The sequence below is a fragment of the Colletotrichum jinshuiense genome, chromosome 13 (genome assembly GCF_051148585.1).
Source record: "Colletotrichum jinshuiense chromosome 13, complete sequence".
Taxonomy (NCBI): Eukaryota; Fungi; Ascomycota; class Sordariomycetes; order Glomerellales; family Glomerellaceae; genus Colletotrichum; species Colletotrichum jinshuiense.
In genome coordinates this window covers 175,318-196,558 of record NC_139306.1, presented here as the reverse complement: position 1 = coordinate 196,558, position 21,241 = coordinate 175,318, and the positions used below count along the sequence as shown (strand labels likewise).

The following is a 21,241-nucleotide window of genomic DNA, read 5'->3' as shown; positions in this document are numbered from 1 at the left end:
GTCCACGGCATTGAATCAAAGGTTAGATGGTTTCAGTCGGCGGTGCATATCACATCAATGTGGCGCTCAAATCGCTCAAGTGCATCGAAACCTGCACCCGCCGCGCAAACTACAACACGGACATGGCAAGGTATCCGGGCCCAAAGGGTGTGATGCCGTTTTCGCGCGACCGACTCGGCGCAACGGCGGCCAGTCACCCCCCACTACAGCGCTGTACCTAGTCCTTAGGGCTCTGCCACTACCTAGCTAACCTAGCCGGCCCAGCACCCAAGGCAGGGCAGCTGGGCACCTCGCGTCAACTGGTTCAGTCTTCATGAGTCAAATCCAACCAAGGCCCAGTTCTCATCATCATCAGCGCCCGTTAAGAAGCAGCACTCGATCGGGCATGGTTCCAACGGCTTCACCACAAAAGAACATTGGTCTTGCATGATATGTGCTAGGCCAGGCTTGTTGCTTGCTTGGGGACGCACGCTTGAAGTCGGTTCATGGCCCAGCGGTGGCGACGTTGGGGCATATCGACCGGCTAAGAGGCTGACCATTTTAATTGAAAAGACACGGAATTCGCCAATGGAATACAGACGACACTAGGCATGCGAAGGGTTGCGGTAAGACGTGCGTTTTCGTGCCGTCGATGGCAGCAAAAGAAATACAAGCGGTGACGCCGGAGATGGGGGGTCGTGCTTCGCTTGAATGACATAGCTGGCGGTGGATTGAATCACGGGCGACGACTTTGCGTGTAAGGCCAAGAAAGAGACGAGGAAATGATTGGAAGATATTTACTCGAGGTAGATGTTGCGGTTGAAGTTGAAGTTCAAACTGAAGTGCAAAAGAACGAACGAACGCATGCCAGCTGGATGACATGCCATTGTAGGATGAGTGTACGTACCAGGGAGACGAAGGTGAGCAGAGATTATGTCAGCCCATCCGGCGGGCAACCCACTTCTGGGTCACCCCCACCACCTATGGGCCGGCCCGAAATGCCTTACCGACACCCGCGCACGCTGACTGACTGGCCCGTGACTGAGAGCTCGAGACGGCGTGCCATGGTGTTTATAACAGCATCGTTAAGCAATCGGTCGGTGCTCGCTGTATCTATGCTCTATACATCTGGCTCCAGTCTCGCACGGGGTCGTTGTCTTGGTTTGATATTTTGCTTCGCTAACATGAGAGCTTGGTAGGCGTTCTGCCTGCAAGGAAAAGTTCTCTTAGCTACCTGCTATTGTAGCTGTAAAATTGCGTCAACTTGTTTCTTGGAACTGGATTGCGTCTGAGGCCAAATGGCCCTGTGTGTTATAGGGAGGGTTAAGAACTGGTTGCTTGGGATTGTGTGTGTGTGTGTGTGTGAGAGAGAGAGAGAGAGAGAGATGTAGCCAACGTAAGGTAGGGCGCGGTCGGCGCCATACTGCCACCCATTCAAGGGCAAGAGGGGGCGGGCTGGGCTGGGTCAGAATGAATTTTAGTCCTGGGCGTCATCATCTTATTATCGTGGCACCTGGGCCGCGAAGCGTAGGCGGCAACACGTACGCGAACGCACTGCTATGCGTCTGCGCGGCGTCGGAGGAGGTCCATCAACAGCCGATCGGGTTTGCGGAGCGGCAGCTGTGCACGGTGGTGCTCACTTTTGGCGAGCAGAAGTCCTGGGTGATGAAGGTGTTTAAGAATGTGTTCATCAAGCGAGCAGCCAATAATTGTTTCCTTCGGCAGCTTCGTCTCGGGCCGTCCCAGGCCATTCATTCATTGCGGTTCTCTTGATATGGCCAATTTCGATTGGCGGCATCAGACGTACACACTGCTGGCAAATGCGGCCGATGAAGATAAACGCCCAAAACACAGCGATACAAGACACGTTGCTCCAGCTCAGAGACCTTGCGGGCTGCGTGCAAGACGCTGAAGAAGAGCTGCTCGTCTGCTGGAGTCGCATCGATGCTGAGTACGTCGCCCTTGCGTCATGAATCCGCGAGTGCTCGAAGATGCCGAGAGGTGTCGGCGAGGCACAATCTGCTAGCGTTAAGAGCTTGTGAGCCTGGATATGATGTCAACAAACCAGAGGAGTAATACGACGTGGTGAGAAAGACATATTTTGTTCCCAACTTTCACAGTAACGTGTTGCACGCCAGTTCATGATACCGTCACATGCCACCCACGAGTGCCTTCTCACACAAGTGCTAGCCGTAAGCGCTGGGGAATTCGGATTTGAGCCGTCAAAGGTGATTCTACCTTGCATGAAATTTCGTCGGGTATTGAGGATCCATGCAACAGCATCATGCTTTCGACTTGGGGCTAGAGTAGGAAGAGCGCGGCCAATCGAGGTCCATACTCGGACCACACAGCAAGATATGCATATGCGGCCGTCTCCTAAAGTGCACCGCCACGCCAGCAATGTTGGGCCCCGGACGTGAGCATGCTGTAGGGCCAGTCTATGTCGTCGAGAATTGGGATGCTGGCGCGTTGTAAGCGCTGCTGATGCCTCGAGAGTCTCTTCGCGACGACCAAACCCTTGTAATTATTACGTTTGTATCGAAATTGCATGGCGGACATCTGGCTGAACTTAACCGTACTCTGGACAGCGACCAATGTACTGACACGTTATTGCTGATTCTCGCTCACTGATGTTCCTGTCGTTTTCATGGCTAAATGTGGTGGCTCACAGCCCTCTGCTTGGTTTCTTGGTTTGATCAACTGTAGACGGCTAGATTTTCTCAGCTGTCATGTGAATCCTCATGATACATATGTTTTCTCGCCGTTGACATCGGGGGCAAAAAATGTTTACAAGTTCACGTAGACGCAATATGGTTGAATAGCATGTCCTATTACAGCAGTGAAATAACCATCAGAGAAGTCCAAAGTCTACGTCAAGGCAAGTCCCATCGCTAATTTGCGTTGCTGTTAGGACCACCGACGAGGTATTCTAGCTCAGCCACGTTGTGGCGGCGGCATTTGTGTAATCCATCGGCTGTGCAACATGTCCATCCTGTTCTTCTATCGACGCCTCAAATATGGGATGAAATGGTTCAAGCTTGCAGTCTACACTACAATGTCGGCTGTATCTTTTACGACTCTCACCGTAACCGCACTGTTGTTCGTCGCTTGTCCTGAAGACTCGTCCATGGACACCATGGTTTTGTCCCTCGCAACGGCTTCATTACATGTCATCATGGATATCGTGTTACTCGCCCTGCCACTACCTATAGTGTTCGAGCTTCAGATGCCCCTCAAGAAGAAGCTTCTCATCACAGGGATTTTTCAGCCTAGATGCAGTGCACCTTGAACAACTTGAGCGATTTGCACAGGAATTGATATGAGTTTCAGGACCACGACTAACTAGATCATCAGTTGTATCCTTCTGGATCAACTGCAAGGCAGGTCCGATCTCATTTTGGACACATGTCAGCTAACATCATCTCGTGAGTCATCAGTAGCTGCAGGTCGTAGCACGTTCTGACGAACGGCATATCCCTTGAAGTAAACCTCCGTAGGATTTGCGCCTGCGTGGCTGCGGTATCCAAGTTATTGAAGAAACTCGAGTGCGTCAAATTGGTTTTGACCTGCTAGACCAATCCAAGCCAAGCTTCCAACACCTTCCCACCGTCGTTTAACGGATCAAGTCAATTCGAGTTACATTAGCATCCTAACCCTTACTTGGAGCGGGGAGCCATTAAATCGTCACGCGAGTCAAGCCCCAGATATACTTATGAACCATCAAATGATAGCATATAGGGTTATATGAATAAATACGTTCTCCTTCGACTGACTTTGGTAGAATTTACTAAGCCAAAGTAGGTAACAAGGAGCTTCTTTGCGCGGGTGATAGTTGATCGGTTGTTGGCGCCGCGGACCTAAACCTCGCCGACCTCACGCGTCCGAGTAATGTGAACAGCTACAGACGAGAAGAAGATGCCGTGGCTCTGGATCCTAGCGATAGCAGAGATACTTTCTTTTTTTTTTCGGAAACGGGCACGAAGGAAGAGACTTTTATTCAGCAGTGAACAGGTAAGGTCTACATCAAAACCTTGCATTACATACAGGGTTGTCTGACTGGCAAGACTGCCCATACCCAAGCCAGTAAAGTGAAAGATACGCGGGATGGCATTTTTTAGGTTGTACTTCTCGTCAACTCAAGGAGTTTGAGCGTCAAGCTCTTGGAGATACCATCAGTGGTGTTCGGAAACTTGACGTATTTACTCGTAGTTATCACACACGGCGAGGTACTCCTCAAGGGCAACTTTAACTTTAGCTGAGGTTAACGTCAGAGAATTCGTCGTATGGCCAGTGTTAAAGTTGGCATACATGAATTTCAAGGCTAGACGAGCCGGACTCTGAACTAGGATACTGAGTGGAGCGAAGGATTCGCGGGCCTCGCCGTAGTCGGTATACGAGTTGACACCAAAGTCATACAGCGCGCTGTCTGAGGGTCGGTGAATGATGCTACATGGCACCCTAAGTACGTGTCAGTTTCTCTATCAACAATCCACACTGTTTACCGATGAACTTACAAGACATTCCACTTTCTCAACAAGGGCGACAGTCTTATTCGAATCGCGGAGTCGGACAGCAGCATAGGCGCCGGAAGCACCTCCACCAAGAATCGCAAAATCCCTTGCGATGACGGGTGTTGCGTCTGCGAACGGAGTGAATGTTGTTGTCATGAAGGAAAGGACGTAGAGGACAGACGCAAAGCACACATACATGGTAGTTCCCGGGAAGTAGAGCAAGTGAAAGCGATCGATATGCTGGGAAACGGGGCCTTGGACAGTCGAGAGCTTCCTCACGCCCGTTATAAATACCACAATTAGCCGCAGGTGTCCCGCCGGTTTGACTTGCAGAATATGATGATCCTTGAGTATGTGTTAGGACAGTTCTCAGCATGGGACAGCCGGCAATCTCCATTGGGACGAAGCAGCGTACACGAACAGGTGATCATGGGTCTCGCTGGGCCTTGTTGCCAAAGTGTCTCCTGTACGACGCGGCCCAGCACAGAGGGGCTCCACCACGAAAGCAGAGTTGCAGCGAATTGGTGCGACGGACACCCACAAATTGTCAACAATACATTAATCAAGTCATCATGGTTCAGTGTCATGTAACTCTAGGTCTGGTTGTCTTTCTTTCTTTCATGTATTTCTATGGTGACCTCCTACTCTTTCTGACATCCGCCTTACTCAGCGCCCGTTTCAAACTTCCATCAGTTCATGAACTGACGGACAAAACACCTCCACCGCGTCTTATGGACCCTCTTCCGACCGCCCTTGACCCTGTCTAGGACCTTCGCCATGGGAAAAGGCGGCGCCTTTGCCCTTATTTCTGTTGCGATGACGATGCCTTGGATTGGCGAGGGTGGGTGACGAGGGGGGGTCATTGTCCCGGACACCGTCTTGTCTGCCACCCCCGGGCCGGCCTCCTCCGCCGCTCGCATCCTCCCACCCCCTGTTGCCGTGGGACGCGTAGTGCCCACCGGCCGAGGCGCCGCCCAGAGTGACCGCCGTGGTTTCCTGTTCTATCGCCGCTAGCTGCGTCTCCGCGTCGAGAACGGCCCGCATTCGCTCCTTCCAAACGCCCAAGGCCTCTCGGTGTCGTCGCACGAGGGCATCAAGCTCCCGTCCGAGGCCGAGGGCCGGTCGTGCCGGCGTCCGGGGGGAGGGCGGAGAATCGGGTAGGGGATTCGGCGGATGACGGGGCGGCTGTTCGGGAGCGAGGTCTGTTCTGTTCGGGCGCGACGTTGACGGCGAAAACCACGGCGGGGGTTCGAGGAGGGAGGCGGCGTTCTGGGTAGCCGTGCTGGGAGCGGGCTCCTGAGGCGATGACGGGATGCCGGGGCCCATTAGGCTCGGGAAATGGTGTTGTCGACGTTGTCGGGTAGGGGGCGGCGGCCGGGATGACGGCCAAAACATGTTGGAAATTGTGTGGCGTAGCGGTCCCCGTGGCGTGAGCGGCGGCGGCGGCGACGGCGGCTGGTACCACAGAGACGGGGAAGAGGATGGGTCCTGGACTAGAGCGGATGTGAGCCTTCTTCACGGTCTCCAAGTCTAGGACGCCGCCCGCCACGGACGGAACCGCGAACACTAGACAACAACAATAACAACATACCGGCGTCCTTATCTAGCGTCACGGGACTTCTGAGGTGGCCCGGAGCGGCCTTGGGAGCAGCTTGAGCGTGGCGGAGGCCAGTTGAGTTGAACTCGACCCACGTCCTGGCCTGACGTTGGTGGAGGGCATCCTGCGGCAGCTCATTGGGGTCGGTCGGCCAAGTGTTCAGGCTGCTGATGTCGGACATGGCGACGGATGCAGAGCCGCTTTGGAAGATGGAGGGACAGTAGCGCTGGATTTCCAAGACGCGGGCCCTGGTTTCGAGGGACATGGTATTCCAGTCAACGCCTTCGTCCAGCTGCCCCAAGGCCTTGAGCGTGGCGGGTGAGAAGGAGAGCCTCCCCATGGGCTCGCCGCGTTGGAGGTCACAGAGATTTCGGACTGACTTGTCACTAATCGGCGGGATGTCTTGGTCCTGCGACGACAACGACATTGCGGCTGCGATTCGAGGGGAGTATGGGAGAAAAGAGGCAGGTGAGATGTTGAGAGTATAGAGGGAGACGAACCATATTCGGGATGACAAGGTTGAGGGAGCGGCTCATGGAGAATATGGGCGGGAGACCTTTCATTATGATGCAATGAAATGAAATGGACTGGCGACAAAGACAAGATATGTAGGGGTGGTGGTGGTAGATGCAATCCGGAGGTTGGAGAGTGGACCGTGCCATGGAACCAAAGAATGGGAGGGGGAACGCCCAGCGGGATGGCGCAGACGGATAGATGGGTCGGAACACGAGCGAGCGGCATGGAAATGAATCAAACCTAATGGCCGTTTGCCGCAGCTCGAGCCCACGCGTGCTGGTTTCTTGGTCCACACGGCGACGAGAGGTGAAGGCGAGGTCCAAACGCCGCGACACCGCCTGCTGTTCCCCTCACACATGTCGAGCAACGAAACCCCTAGACTTGGTGTTTTGTCCGGGTCTGACGACGAGGCCATCAGTTAGTCATTCCCCCTTCTCTCTCCGTGCCTCTTCTCCCTCTCGGGGTCTCGACCACACACCGCATATTCTCAAACCCTACAATGGCAGACGGCGGCGGCAACACGGATCCCAGGCCATCCAAGCTGGATATGTGGCGGACGTACCGCCTCGCCGAGCTCGCGGCGAGGGTCCCTGGCGCCATCAAGAAGAAGAAACGTACGCAAATCCACTGGACCGTCGACGACCGCGTCCTTCTCCGGGCGTTCCTCGCACGCCACGCGCACTCCCCCGACTCCGTCTCCGCCGCCGACCGCGGCTCGTGCGGCGGCTGCACCGACGCGGCGCTGCGCAAGATGGCCGCGGATATCGGGCTCGACACCGATCGGATCAGCGATCTCGAATGGCTCGGCATCAAGGACAGAATGCTCATGCACTTCTCGGGCGAGATGGCGCGGTGGGTGGACGAGGGCAAAGTGCGACGCGAGTACAACCGGGAGACGCTCTGCGACACGTTCGTCTGGGACGAGGCCACGCGATCCAGCTGGGAGAAGGCCGGTGCGGCATTGCGTCCCGCTCCGGCGACAGACTCGGCATCGCCTAGGACTGGGTCTGGGTCTGAGGCTGGAGAGGACCAGCGCGACCCGGTGTGCCAGATGACCCCCGTGACCCGGGATAACCCAACGATACCGCTACCACAGCGTCATGATGCCCAAATGTCCCCCGACGGGGAAAATCCCTTTCCTGTGCGCTCCAACATCCAACAGATCCCGTCGTATTTTCATGCCCACCCCCAGGACCAACAGGGCGTCGTGATGGGAGGAGGAGAAGAAGAGGAGGAGAGTAGCATCGTCGAGAACCATGCTCCCGGCGATGGAGGGGGAAACAGCATCATCCGGGAACGAGGCACTGGCGCTGACGCAGATACTGTGGCAGCATCTCCCACCCAAATCATCATTGCCCATCGCATCAGATTGATCGACAGCATGGCCGAGGCGCGCAGTCTCCGCTACGCAGCCCGCGCAGCCGCGCAGCCACAGCCACAGCGCGTCCGGCAACGGAATCAGCAGCAGCAGGTGTTGGCTCTAGCCCGTGCGGTCCAGGAGTGCTCGCTCGTTTGGGGCCAATTAGGCACCGCGGTGGCCGTCTGTGGCGTACGGGCGTGGGCCATGGCGATGCGTGTCTTGGGAATGCTTCTTGACCGGCATGGATGAGGTCTGGCCGTGTGCTGGTTACTAGTTAGGTTGGATGCGCTGGCCTTTTCTGACATGTCTTGGTTTCGTTGGTCTTGGTGATGGGGGGGATCTCATGGACGAGACATGCGGTGAAGGAGACTTGAAGAGGTCTCGGGAGCAGTCTCGGGATCGGCTCCCAGGGGTCGATGCGTCGTGGCGGTCGCGGCCATTAGTCGTCGCCGGCTGTCTCTAGTGTAAACAAAGCCAATCCACACAGAATGAACATTCTTTTGCCTTCATGGCATGAACCAGTCGGCACGAGGGGGGGGGTTATACGGTGTAATCTCGTAATCGCAACAGAGAAGAGCAAGCGGCAGGCATGTTCTTCTTTCTTCCTTCTCGCCTCACCGCTTCATGTCTGGGGCAAGAGAGCCCGCTGCGCTGGCGATGAAACACGGGCATGCCATGCGATTCAATCGCAGTTGGCGCTGTTGGCCGTTCATTCATGGCCCTGTAGACGGCAATGGTGATTGATGTCTCGAGAGAAGAAGCGTAGATCGATGCAAGTTGGGTTTCCGCTGGTTCTTATGGATGAGAGACAGAGAGAAAAGGGGCAAAGGGGGTTTGCTGCGGCCGCTATGGCTGCTGTTGCTGATGTCAATCAGCCATCCACCTACAATGTAGAAGCCGGAGCGCGTATTTTATCCAGATGGCTCCCCGCACCGTAACATGCGATTGCTGCGGTCTGCACTGGAAGTCTTTAGCATCTATCAAGCAGGCAAAAAAAGCAAAAGAATACTCCCAACCCCAACCCCAACCCTCCCACAAAAAAGGAATCAGCACCACCACCACCACCACCATGAACCAAACCACAATAGCAATCAACTTGGCAGAAAGGACCAACTGGGCCAGTGTGCTCTCACTAAAGGCCCGGGAAGGTTGGGTAAAAAGATGGAAAAAAAACCACAAGGTTCGTCATGCCAGAAGCCAAGGTCGCCAGTCCTTCTCATGCGGTCGCTAACAGAAAACTGAAGTGATAGGCTTTCCGCACGATTGCGCCATCAATGCCGCGTTTGAACTTCACGCATCATGGCCAAGTCACAGGTGTACACAAAAGTGACAGAATTTGCCGCTTGCATTTGTTTGTGTCCCGGGCTCATCCTTGCCTCCTCTTTATCAACGACTGCCTCCTTGGCGTGGGGTCGAGAGGGCTGCTACCTGGCTCCCTCTTACATGAGGTCGAGAAGGTAGTGCCTGGACTCCCCCACACAGGTAATGTTGGTCAATATTGTCAACAAGGCCGCATTCCGACGCCTTCCCTCAGTGTGTCCCTCAGTGTGGTCGAGATAGATTGCAGGCGCCGGTTCGCTTGGTACCAGCAATTGGCAAATCACCAATTTGGCCTAGGTGCAATCTTCCTTCTGGGCCAGGGACCAACGCTGAGTGCAAAAGCCCTTCCCTTCCCTCTATTCCTTCCCCGGGTGTCGATTTGAGGACTCTCTCTTGGTGGTCTGGCCAGCCGCTAGGATAGAAACCTTGAAGAGATATTTGCGGGTAGAAGGGCGAAAGAGGTTGAGCGGAGGGGGTTTTTAGCGTCGCGTGGTACTGTTCGCGGAGGGTCACAAGGATGAAGCCAGGATGGAAGGGCTTGCTTCGGGGCTGAGGGCGCGGCTCTCTCTCTATTTCTCTTGTGTGTCTCTCTCTCAGCCTGTCTCCGTCTCTCTCTGTCTATCTCTCATTCTCTCACTCGCTCGCTCGCTCGCTCGCATGCGCGACCTGCACAGAGGTCGCCTGAGAGTGCGGTCCGTTCAAGTCCAGGGCGTGGCCTGATCACCCATGTTCCGGCTGAATTGTGACCTGTTTCTAGCGATGACGACGAGAAGAAAGGGGGAGAATGCAGGGAATAAAACAAGTAAAATATGTGAAAGTAAAATAAAAAAAAAGGGAGAAAAAAAGAGAGAGAGAAATCATAAGGGGCGGCAGACGAGACGAGGCATGCGATGCAGTTAGGGGCTTGTAATGTATACTCATGGAGCGGGTAACATCGGCACTACCGCATGTTTAGAGAGCCCGGAGGTGGTGATTATGTAATGCATAGAGAGCGCATCAGTCCACCGGGTGTCGGGCCGGGGGGCGCAGTATGGCTGACGGGTACCTGCATCAGGCGTGCATTACATAATGCACCGGAACCACGGAGGGGGCCGGATCGGAGCGGCCAGCCGCATTTGTCGTCCGTACTACGGATACGCCTACAATACGATTTGGGAACACATTCATTTCCTCGCAACTAGTGCAATTAATTATTGCACGGCAAGGTCATTTCGCAAGTTCGCAGGGGAGGACCGCACGAGATGAGGCGTGCTATGCCATGATGCTACACCCTGGCCCGGGGGCTGGCATTCGTGGATGGGGAAGCAAACCTGCAAACACTAACAAACAATCCAAATGAAATGGCCAGAATGCAGCCCATGCCATCCGACATGCTTGCGCAGCGCGAGAGACGGGCCAGCATAGCCAGGCACCTTTCCTTTCTCTGGGCCAACCCTTTCTCGCCCGCTATTGACTGGCCACCGCCGCCACCCCACTCTCGATGAACGAGCGAGATTCTGATCTGTCCTTTCTATTTGTACAACCTCTGTCTCCAGCTCGTCTATTCCGCCGTCCATTTGCAACTTTCCTCCATTCCGGCTTGTGGTCCGTCTGCTCTCCACTCATGGCACAACCTCGTCGACGTCGCGACCGGCAGCCTTCTGGTACCCAAGACGACCAGCACTCTGGCTTGTCGCCTCGACAGCTTCATCAATATTCCCGCTCCTCCCCCTCCTCGTCGCCATCTTCTACTTCATCCGTGGCACCCAGGCCTCATTCTCATATCCCGGCTCAGCCCCCTTCGACGGCGCTTGAACACCCTCACGACGGCTTCAGCGCCCTGCGCTTCAGCATCCTCTTCCCCTCCCCTCCCGTCACCGCCGATCCAGGTCACATTGGCCATGAACATACCCTGCAGGGCATCGAGCTCTGCTTCCATCGGCCTTTTGTCCCCGACCCCGACAGCCCCTTATCTGTGCACTTTGACGGCCGCGACGAGCAGCCTACCCTCCTGTCCGGAACGACCGCCCTATCGACACCGACCCCCCCATGCTACATCATCGAGTACAACCCCATTGCCATCTGCTGCCCGTCGACGCTTGACGCCGTACAGAAAAACAACGGGCATCGCGAGAGCGAGAGAAAGAGCTTGGAGGGCGGCTACGAAAGAAGGGCCCGAGGTCAGGGATTGGAAGGACCTGGCGTGAGGGGCAGACGCTACGTTCTACTTCTGTTCATCCCAGTCCTGTCCTGTATTTTTCTCGCTGTCTACTACCTCTGCCTTGCACCTAGACCTCCAGAATCCCCCGGGGGACAGCTCTTCGTCGAAGCGCAACACGACACTGTTACAATCGGCGTCTTGGAGGAGCTCCTCTCCATCACCGAACACTGGGCAGCAATACCCAGAACCCTTCTGGATGCCGACAAGGTCCTCAATTGGAATGACGGTCTGGGGTCGACCAACGCCCCCCTGGTGGCGCGTTCCAGCAGGCTCTCTCCCCTTGATGAGGTGAACGAGCTCGTCAACACCATCATCCTCGGCATAGTCCGCACTGCCCTCCCGAACCAAGCCGACGCCATGCGCCTATGCGGCGAGGTCTTCGCTGCCGAGATTGCTCAGTCGGTGCGGGACATTGCCGGCATTTGGGACGCTGACCTCGAGTCCAAGGCCGGCTTCCGATGGATTCCCGCCGTGCTCCTCGGCCTGCCCTTCCTGCGGGACCGCCTGCGAGACGCCGTCGTGCCCGCTGCTGATGGTGACCGAGACGAGATCGACGACGACGAAGCTGCTGCCGCTCTTTTCTTTTCCTCGTCGCCGGGCTCGTTTCCCTTCAACCCGCTCAAGCGACGTCTAGACATCATCACTGGTGACGATGGCAACGATGGCGACGCCAACCGCATTGCGGTCTTCCACATGCCTGATGCCGTACGCCATGTCCTTGACGCCTACGACTTCATGCACAAGGATATAGGCGGGGAGTACTGCTCCTTCTTCCAGCTGTGCCAGTCTGGCGGCGAGGCCCACGACATGCACTCCCACCTGCAGTATCTCGCCCCGCATCGTTTCCATCCCATCTGCCAGATGCTGCCGCAGCCAGGCGCCCCGGGCGACGTGAGAGCCCTCGTCGGCTTCCTCGAGCAGTGGCGCGATGTCGACCGCGAGGGCGGCGAAGCCGTCTTCATCCCCGACCACGATGACCGCGGCCCCTTGGCAAATGCCAGCCACGGCACCAGTCATGGCCGCCGCCGACGCCGCGACTTTTTTGCCCGCGACGGCAACCCGTACGAGCCCGACATCATGGCCGTTGCCCTCTACACCGCCACCATGGCGAGCGACATTGACGCATTCCTGGCACTGACGAGAACATGGGGGTTCTGGGACCCGCTGGCGGGCGGTCCCCCGTCGCCCCCTCCGACCCTGTGGGAGAGACGCATGGGCGGGGGCAGCGCAAACAAGAGAAAGGAGCACGCCGCGAGGTCGGAGCTTCACCGCGCCGCCAGCCGCCTTGCCGCCCTCCGCGCTTCGGCCATCCTCGACCGGGAAGTGGCCGCCGTGGCCGCCGTCGTGGAAGTCAGGGACGCCTGCACGCGGCTTTCGGCCGTATCCTCGACCGTCCGCGACCTTCGGCGCGGGCTGGGCTGGGCCAGCATGTCGTTTATTAACGAGGCGGCATGGTCGTTCCCAACGGCGATCCACGACGGCCGCGTGTACCTCCGGTCCCTCCCCCGAGTGCTGCTGACGCATGGTTTGCTGCCGTGCCCGCACGCCCAGGCCGATATGGTTGAGGAGTCGCGTGTGCGCATCGAGGCCGTCGGACGAGACGTGTCGGCCGGTCTGCAGCGTCTGCGCGCGGCCGAAGGACGCCTGCATGCCGCGGCTTCGGCTTCGGCGCCGAGGGGTGTCCGAGACGCCATCACCCCGACAGTTACGACGTCTGCCGGCGTGCCGCTGCGGTAGTGATGAATAGGACTGCTCTACTCTCCTGCCAACTGCTGCCGCCCTCGCGCCGTGGTTCCACGGATAGAGGCGGAAGAAACTCTTGCAAGTTGTGATTATCATGCGCGATAAATCTACAGTACATACTGATGCTCATCTCCGCGATCGCCCAATTTCGCCTGTGAATTCATGTACGCCTTGTCACTGTCACTGTCACTCTCGCTCGCACGCTCACCCTTGTCGCATCTCTGGCCGCTCAAGACCTAAACCCCGTCTTCTTCCAGGCAGACCGCGGTCTCAAGGTTCCCGCCTCCCACCCTCGCGCAAGTACGCAGCCTTGAGACCCTCCCAGCGCCCCACGCCGCGGGCGATGCTGCGCATGGTTTGTCTAGGGTCGAGGTCCTGCTGGTCGATCTGGTTCAGCCAGCCCTCCGACGTGGCCAGCTCTCTATGGAGCCACCGCCGCTCCTCAGCCATGGCGTCAGCATGCCGCTTCTTCTGCTGCGGCATGCCGCTCGCGAGCTGGCACACGAGGTTGCTCGCGCTCTCTACGCGCTCCAGCACCCGGCTGCTCGTGTCGGTGTTTTCCGGCTCCGTCAAGCCGCCGTCCTTGACCAAGTCGTCTGCCGTCGCTGGTACTTTGTTGTCTTATCATCAGCGTGAACCCAGCCCGGTTTGATAGCAAGTCACAAGGGAGAGTGCTGGAGTGGGGGATCCTACCGCTATATACCCCGTCAAAGAGCATCTCTTTCCTTTTTGTCGTGACCATATCGTTGACGAGACAGATCCTCTGGCGGGCGCGCCACAGGTCCTCATTGCGCGGCCACGCCTCCATGCGGCGCATCATGCTGTCGCGGTGGGCCAGGGCCGTCGAGAGCAGGGCCCGGTAAGAGACCACGCACCGGCGCGCGACGACGAGGCGCAGGGGGAGTGGCCGCCACGACCTGGGCACACGGCTCCAGATAAGAGAGCCTACTCCAGACTGGTGCCGCTCGCATAATTCCGCGTCACTAACGGTCCTCCCTGGCATAACTCGGAAAACAAGGGGCGGGGAAAGGGTAGACAACACACCTCTTTCACGGTCTTGTCGGAGCTGCTATCGCCACCGCCGACGGTCGCCATCTCCTCGATCAGCGACGCGGCTCCCTGCGCCTCGTATGCGGACTGCTCCGCCATCTCCTGCCGCCAGCCGTCGTTTAGCTCGGCGAGCTCCCGCACCACCAACCCGATGTTGTCCGTCTGCGACTCTGCTAAGGGCCCCAGCACCGTGTTCAAGAGGTCGTCCGCGAAGGACGGCAGCAGCAGCGCGCCGGGCTGGTCTCTTAGCAGACTGATGTCGGCGTGCAGCTTTTCCACAGTGCCGCATACAGCCTTTGCGCCGTAGAAGGGAGCCTGGAGCTGGAGAGCTGAGACCGCCTGGGGAGTGAAGCCCGACGCTATAGGGACCGTTGCTACTGGATTCTCGCGGCCGGCCGCCTGTTGCGCAGCCGGGCCGCTGCCGCCGCCGCCTGGAGAGAAAAGGAAGGCCGAGGGGGAGAGATTCAGCCCGAACAGGTACGTGAGTGCGGAACACAGGCGATGTGCCCCGGAGGCGGGAATGCCAACGACTCGGCCAACCAGGGAGGATACGGATGAGACGCAGGCTGCCAGGACGCTCACGATGAGGAAAATAGCGACGTAAAATAGAGCCAGAGCGATGGTGTAGCTCGAGGTCGCCATGGCGAAGAGGTACTTGGCAATAGCGAGAGGCCAGCCGGCGCCGGATCTGGAACTGGAGCTCGAGTTGGAGTCCAAGGCGTCGCATGGATCCGAACTGGTTGCCGCCCCTGATGACGACGGCGAAGGTGCCAGTGCAGGCGTGGCCTGGCCACGAGGCCTACAACCCTCGCGCAGCCTCGATCCGTAATAGTGGTTGACGTTAGTTGTAGTACTACGGTCGCTGTTGAAGATATTGTTAGTCGTTGCCGTCGTCGTGGTGATGTCCGTCTTGGAGAGCCGGCTCGTCGCAAGCTGGCCCTGTTGGGGCGTCACGAAGGCACCGGGCATGGTCTGTGTAACAAGATCACTGCTTCTTCTGCCTCCCCCCTGCTTCTCTTCTTCTTCTGATCGTTGGTGTTGTTGTTGTTCTTCCTCTGGCCGGGATGCGGCGTGCTGCGGCCTCATGACGCGCCTGACGTTGAGCTTGGCGTTCTTGAATCCCTTGGGCGGCGCCGTGAGGCGAAACGGTGCGTCGCTGGTCCCTCCTGGATGCTTCCCGGCCGTGGCAACAACATCGCAGGATGGCGGCTTGGAAAAAAGGGGCATGTTACGAAGCGAAACGTGCCGGATAGACTGGGGAGGCAAATACTGTAGGAACATTAAGGGACATTGGTCAGGGAGAGCCGAGATGGAGAAGAACGAAGAGTCACAAGCGACGATGTAGTGAGAGGCGGTGCAAAGGAGAGGGGACGGATATATTCTCATTATCGCAGCCCTAGAGATGAAGTGGCCTGGAAATCTATATCGTTTCATGCTCTCTCTTCCGCTATCTGTGGTTGGCACAGACGAGCTCAACAGGCGGAGAGACAGGAGGGGATGTGGTGCTTGAAACTACCAAACTTACAAAGAGCGTGACATTGCTACCCTCTGTCAATTATAACCACTGATGTATTTCTGACAGAAACAGGCGGTCGTCGGGAGCTGAGGGCAACAAGTGCAAGAGGACTTTGTCTTGTGGCGGCACATCAAACACGACCCCAAATGGAGCGCAAAGAAGCGTCTTTGCCACCAAGAAACTCTTCCGGAACAATGGCCGTCGTAAATTTTACAGGCGTAAGCGACGACTTTCATCTCCGGGCAACCCTGGACACGGCGTTATAAACGCACAACTCGCGGTATTGCCCGCCACTCTCCTCCTCCTTTTCTTAGGCAACACACACACACACACGTCATGCCCAACCAAGAATCTTCGCAGGACCTCTTGTCGTCACAACATGTCCCCCCAGCTGATGAAAGTCAGCTCCATGAAAGGGAGCATCGATGCCGCAATAACCAACGCCAAGAGGGCAAACGGAGCAGCAGCATTGGCGGCGGCAGCGTCCCCAACAGCATCCGACCCGCGTGTGAACAAGACCAGGGGGCCGTCGCCATACCCCCCAGGGCGACGTTTGTGATAACAGGCCCAATCATCGCCATTGCCATGGCCATTGTCGTCGCCACCATCGTCCTGTTCATTTCCCTTGTTTGCCGGGACGCGGCAGGTCCGAGGGCGGGGTACAGGACGCGCCCAGCACCCGCGGTCGCACAAGCCGGCGAGACGGCATCGCGGGAGATGAAGGCCATTTGCCGAGCTCACCACGTCGTTTCGAGCCTTCCCCTCGCCCACGCGGCATCATGGCCGACGCTGACCGAGTTCCTGGCCATTGACGTCACGGAGCCGCCCTTCAGCACCGGGCCCTCGTCGTCCTCGTGCTCCCATTCCACTCCGCGCGAAGACTGCTCCGCCACGTATGCCGAGCTCTTTTCTCGCCAAAAAGACGCCATCCTCAGGGGCTGGGTTACGGTGTACGAGGGGATTGTTGACGTTGCGGCCGTCAACGGCCGGTACGCGGGCGGCGCTGGCGCTGGAGACGACTGGGCGACGCAGCGCGTCGCCGACGCCATGCTGCTGGTCGCAGTGACGTTGCAGGACCCGGACGCGCGTTTGCTGTACATCTACGACCTGCTCCCTAAGATGGAAGATGCGGCTGGCCGTGACATTGGGAACGCGAAGACGAAGAAGCAGGGAAAGGGGGCCAGCGCCGGGTCCGAGCGGGAGCGGAAGGCCATCATGATGTCTTGGCTGAAGCGGGTCTGCGTCGGGCACGGTGCATGGCCTTTGAAGGATGGAGATAAGGAGTAGCGGACGCCAATGGTTAAGATTTAACTGGAGAATGTGATGAGGAGGCTGTCTTGTTAGGCGTGTGATGCCATTTTCTTACCTTTCAGCGTAGTTGGTGCTCGTATTTCAAGGCCGATGCCTGGATAGTCCATTTCTTCTCTCTTCGTTTCTTCATCTCATCAGCTTGACAACACTCAACGTTTATCCACTTAGGACGCATGGTTCGTGGCAGAATGCAACGACACAGAGATGCACAATGCCCCGCGACAAATCCCGACGGATGCTCAGTCAACGCCGGCGACTTCTCAGGGAGGCGAGTCGTCGATGCAGAGTCGAGTAAGTGCACACCTGGCCGATTTCTTTCCCCGGCCAAGGCCGCCGCGTTCACGGTCGTCGGAAGTATTTTCCCGTCGTTGCTAACCCGGACCGCCTTGGCGTCCAGGCTCTGTAGCGGCGCTGACGGCAAAGCACAATATAAAGATGCCGACGACTGTCCTCGGGACTAACAAGGCGTTGAGGGCCCGCCAACTGCGCCGGTTCTTGGTCAACACCGATTCTGCCCTTAAACCCCATCGAGACTTCGCGGGGGCCGAGATGGAAAGGTGCGACCCGGGCTTGAAGGCGTTGGCGGCGATGGCCAGCTCGGCGCCCGAGCAGCCGGAGGAGCCGGCATGGCTCGCTGACTGGGAGAGAAGCACAGGCGTCTTGGGCGGCTACATCAAGAAGAACTTTGCCAGGTGGGTTGCCGAATATCGAGGCGGCGACAACGAGGGGAACAGTGTGAGCGGCGACAGTTCCGCAGGGGAGCACCTGGAAGCGGGCGTCTCCGGGGCGACAGCGGAGGCGCAGGTGGAGGTGGAGGAGCACAACTCGGACCAAGGCCGACAGCCACGGCATTCTGGCGTGGTGGCGTCCGCAGGCGATGTTGAGAGCGTGTTCGAGACCAGAGCGGCAGAGACGGCGCGGCGGCGCCTCTCGGTGTTGTCTCTCTCCAGCGCACCACAGCGAACGCAGAACGGGATCGAGGAGCAGAAAACATCTGCCACAAACACCGCTATCGTAGAGACGCAGACGAAACCGACGTCACCGTCGCCTCAGCCGTCATCGAAGCGTCATCACCAGCAATTCCAGGCGCCGGCAGGCTCTCCCGACCCCTATTTATGCAATCGACGGAAGCCAACGGCCCAAGAACAGGATGGAAGCCAAGGCTTGTCTCGGACGGCTGCCCGAGAGGTGGTGCCGCCGCTGCCCGTAGAGCCGCGTATTGATGAAGAATGGTATCGGTGGTACCGCGAAACACGTGGCCACGGACACGGCGCGTAAAGGTCGTCCAAACAGACGTAGTTCATGTCATGTAAAAGGCGAGCCCTAAACCGCCATCGGGACCATACCTTTACAGGGGCGGGGCATTCCGAATTGAAGCGTGATACCTTGCTTGCGTTCGTAGCCAAATTATCGTTCCCAGCATTTTGTGCCAAGGAGGCCGGTCTTGTTTGACAAAGGATACGGCTTCACACTGCTTCTTCTGCACTTGGGCATCAGAGTAAGAGGCGCGAACATGGGAGTTGGAGGAGCGGTCGATTGTCCGTCTTGTTTCTACTCTTCTTGCTGTCATTCTGGATTTAACAGTCTCGATGATCGCTTGGCAGAGGAATCTCAAGCTGTTTCCCGAGTTCTATCTATAGTCGGCATGGTGTCGTAGGTCGCACGGCGTTTGAAGTTGATGGGTCTATAATCGACGGAAAATGCTGGGCAGATGTCGTAAGGATATCAGGCATTAATTGCTGCCCGCAATAAACGGCGTCGTTTTTGCGACAACAAATGAATATTATTTGGTAACATATTACAGCCCGATAGAACCACAACCAGTCCAGGGTGTACCAAGACTGTCAATGTTGGATTATCTGGCCAGAATAGGGGCAACCGTGAAACGGCTATAGCGGAACTCCAATACTATACCTCCAGTCTGCCCACGGCGATATCTTCACTTCTAGAGTCTCCACCCTCAACTACAACCTTAATTACAACCTCCTTAGACCCGCCGTCCCGGTCTTCAGGACCGCAATGATCCACATTCGCGTCGGAGGCGCAACCCGTTTAGTGGTTGTTTACGTCTTTCTGCGGACTATGGCTGTTGGCTCGGTCCTCCTCGTCCTGGCGACGTCCCTTCTCTGGGGTTTCTAGACGCAGGTCTCAGGCGGAACCTTCGCCGGTGCCCTCGACGCGGTGCGCTGCGGCGATGGCGGTGAGCACGTCGGAGAGAATGACGCCAGGAGCGTTGACGATGACGCCCTGGCACTTGTGTTTGCGGTTGCCGTCGCCGCTGTCTTCGTCGCCCCAGCCTATTACGCCGCGTTGAGCGGCGGCGTAGCCGCACAGGGTTTCGGCGGTCGCCCTCAGGTCGGTACAAAGAGCGGCTAACGCCACCAGAGACGTAAAGAAAGGCCTTCCTTGCTCGTGGATGTCCCAGGCGACGAAGAACAGGACGCCGCCGGGCGGGACGCACCACGTCTTGGCGATGGACTTGAGCTTAGGCTGGGATTGTGTGGCGAGGGAGGAGACGTCAAGAGCGAGGAGGTGGACGAGCTCGGGGACGATTTGCGGCGGCAGAAGGGCAGAAGCAGGCGAATATGGCACGTATCCAAATGGTGCGGAGGGTAAGGGTGTAGAATGACTCAATGTGCGCGGCCGAGATGTCGTCCGGGACGACGAGCGTGGGTTTGTTGACGGCTTGGCCGTTCATGGGCGCGATGGCGGCGTGTTGAGCAGCAGAGGCGCCGGCACTTTCGGGGAATGCATCGGGAAGTAAAGGAAAGGAAAGGGATCAAGAGGAACGGGCGGATGTGAGAGAGACGAGAAGAGGAGAAAAGGAGAATACGACGCATTAACACAGGCGACGAGGTGGGAGGAAGGAGCAAGGCGCCGAAATAAGCAGGGGGTTCGCCGTCAGAAAGCCACCGTTAAGGGAGACAGAGCCGTCCCAGGCAGTGTCATAGGGTCATCCAGCATCTTGTCGAGTGGGCAGTTGGTGCATCTCTCCCGAGAGGAGAGAGCCTGCTGGGGGCTGGGGATAAACATTCAATAACCTCCTTTAGGAGACTGGGAGCAGTCGATGCAATATCTTGATGCCGTTTCCCGTCAGCAACACCGCACAGCACCGGCCGGAGGTGCCAGACGGCCAGCAAACAATGCATAATAATACATCCACACATGGTGCACGATACCCCGGGGGGGGGTCCTGTGCAGAAGAGAAGTGCAGAAGCGCAATCGCATGTTGTTGGGTTTAGATTCGTCTGTTAGTCAGCCACCCGCATCAAGTAAGCCGAAATACCTACCTAAGGGTCCCTCCCCCTCTCGGTTGTAAACAGCTGGGTGGACGGATTAAGTAAGCATGAGCGGTGGGTGGATCCTGGGTGTTGTACCTATCCCTTTGACGACCGCAAGTCGACTTTTAGCGCGAAATCGGGCTGACCCACCTTTCTGGCGTCAACCAATTAATGCCGGATTGCAGCCGCTATTTTGCCGCTTTTCTTCTCTCAACGGCCGCATTTACTTACACCTCGTGCACTGTTTCGGCCACCCGTCCATAGGCCCGAAGCACTCCTGGCTGGCCGGCGCCCGAGCAACAGATGCCACGGACTGGCCCTCTGGTCTGGCGACACGGCAGCCAATGCTTGACCGCGTCGTGAAGGCCCATTGGCCTGGTGTCTTTGGACGGCACGTCAGCATTTGACGTGTAAAATGGCATATTGACCTAACGGCTTGCGCCCGGCTGCCGTCTCCTAAGTTGCCTCGCCTTTCATGGGCCGTTCTACTGCGGCCGTTGCTCCAAGAAACCCCGACATGTGCTCGCCACAACTCACACTGGCAAGTTGCAGTGTATTTACAGTTCCAGGGGTCTGACCTTTTCATCTTTGCAACGCCACGGCCCCGAGTGGGATCACAACGGATGGCGTCTGCACGCGAGACCGCGTCATCGAGAATTTTTACCCTAATGGCAACGAACAACGTCACCAAAGGAAACGAATCCAGGCGCAACATGTCGCCACCCAATTCGCAAACGCTCAAAAATGAAGAAAGTAATAAAAATAAAAATAAAAGGGGGCGGGCGGGGGGGGTGTTCAATGCTTCTCCCCCGTCTCAGGTATTCTTAAAGTCAACACTGCAACCAGAACCCGGGAGC

General features: G+C 57.3%; 7 protein-coding genes across 7 annotated transcripts; 4 read left to right on the top strand and 3 right to left on the bottom strand.

Moving 5' to 3' along the window:
* Positions 1–5,583: 5,583 nt before the first annotated feature.
* On the bottom strand, positions 5,584–6,514 carry EsH8_XIII_000037 (uncharacterized protein; the record flags this gene model as incomplete). The annotated part of the gene is made up of 2 exons (XM_083273748.1): positions 5,584–6,020; positions 6,082–6,514. 2 exons carry the CDS (start codon positions 6,512–6,514, stop codon positions 5,584–5,586), a joined length of 870 nt encoding a protein of 289 aa, XP_083120511.1.
* Positions 6,515–7,102: 588 nt separating this feature from the next.
* Positions 7,103–8,212, top strand: EsH8_XIII_000036 (uncharacterized protein; the record flags this gene model as incomplete). The annotated part of the gene is made up of 1 exon (XM_083273747.1): positions 7,103–8,212. One exon carries the CDS (start codon positions 7,103–7,105, stop codon positions 8,210–8,212), a length of 1,110 nt encoding a protein of 369 aa, XP_083120510.1.
* A 2,674-nt stretch (positions 8,213–10,886) lies between these two features.
* On the top strand, positions 10,887–13,220 carry EsH8_XIII_000035 (uncharacterized protein; the record flags this gene model as incomplete). The annotated part of the gene is made up of 1 exon (XM_083273746.1): positions 10,887–13,220. One exon carries the CDS (start codon positions 10,887–10,889, stop codon positions 13,218–13,220), a length of 2,334 nt encoding a protein of 777 aa, XP_083120509.1.
* Positions 13,221–13,496: 276 nt separating this feature from the next.
* EsH8_XIII_000034 (uncharacterized protein) lies at positions 13,497–15,503 on the bottom strand (the record flags this gene model as incomplete). Its single annotated transcript, XM_083273745.1, has 3 exons — positions 13,497–13,846; positions 13,920–14,181; positions 14,271–15,503. 3 exons carry the CDS (start codon positions 15,501–15,503, stop codon positions 13,497–13,499), a joined length of 1,845 nt encoding a protein of 614 aa, XP_083120508.1.
* Positions 15,504–16,128: 625 nt separating this feature from the next.
* On the top strand, positions 16,129–17,079 carry EsH8_XIII_000033 (uncharacterized protein; the record flags this gene model as incomplete). Its single annotated transcript, XM_083273744.1, has 1 exon — positions 16,129–17,079. One exon carries the CDS (start codon positions 16,129–16,131, stop codon positions 17,077–17,079), a length of 951 nt encoding a protein of 316 aa, XP_083120507.1.
* A 459-nt stretch (positions 17,080–17,538) lies between these two features.
* EsH8_XIII_000032 (uncharacterized protein) lies at positions 17,539–18,381 on the top strand (the record flags this gene model as incomplete). The annotated part of the gene is made up of 1 exon (XM_083273743.1): positions 17,539–18,381. The coding sequence occupies one exon, from the start codon at positions 17,539–17,541 to the stop codon at positions 18,379–18,381; it is 843 nt and encodes a 280-aa protein (XP_083120506.1).
* An 870-nt stretch (positions 18,382–19,251) lies between these two features.
* EsH8_XIII_000031 (uncharacterized protein) lies at positions 19,252–20,067 on the bottom strand (the record flags this gene model as incomplete). The annotated part of the gene is made up of 2 exons (XM_083273742.1): positions 19,252–19,593; positions 20,017–20,067. 2 exons carry the CDS (start codon positions 20,065–20,067, stop codon positions 19,252–19,254), a joined length of 393 nt encoding a protein of 130 aa, XP_083120505.1.
* Between the last annotated feature and the right edge of the window lie 1,174 nt (positions 20,068–21,241).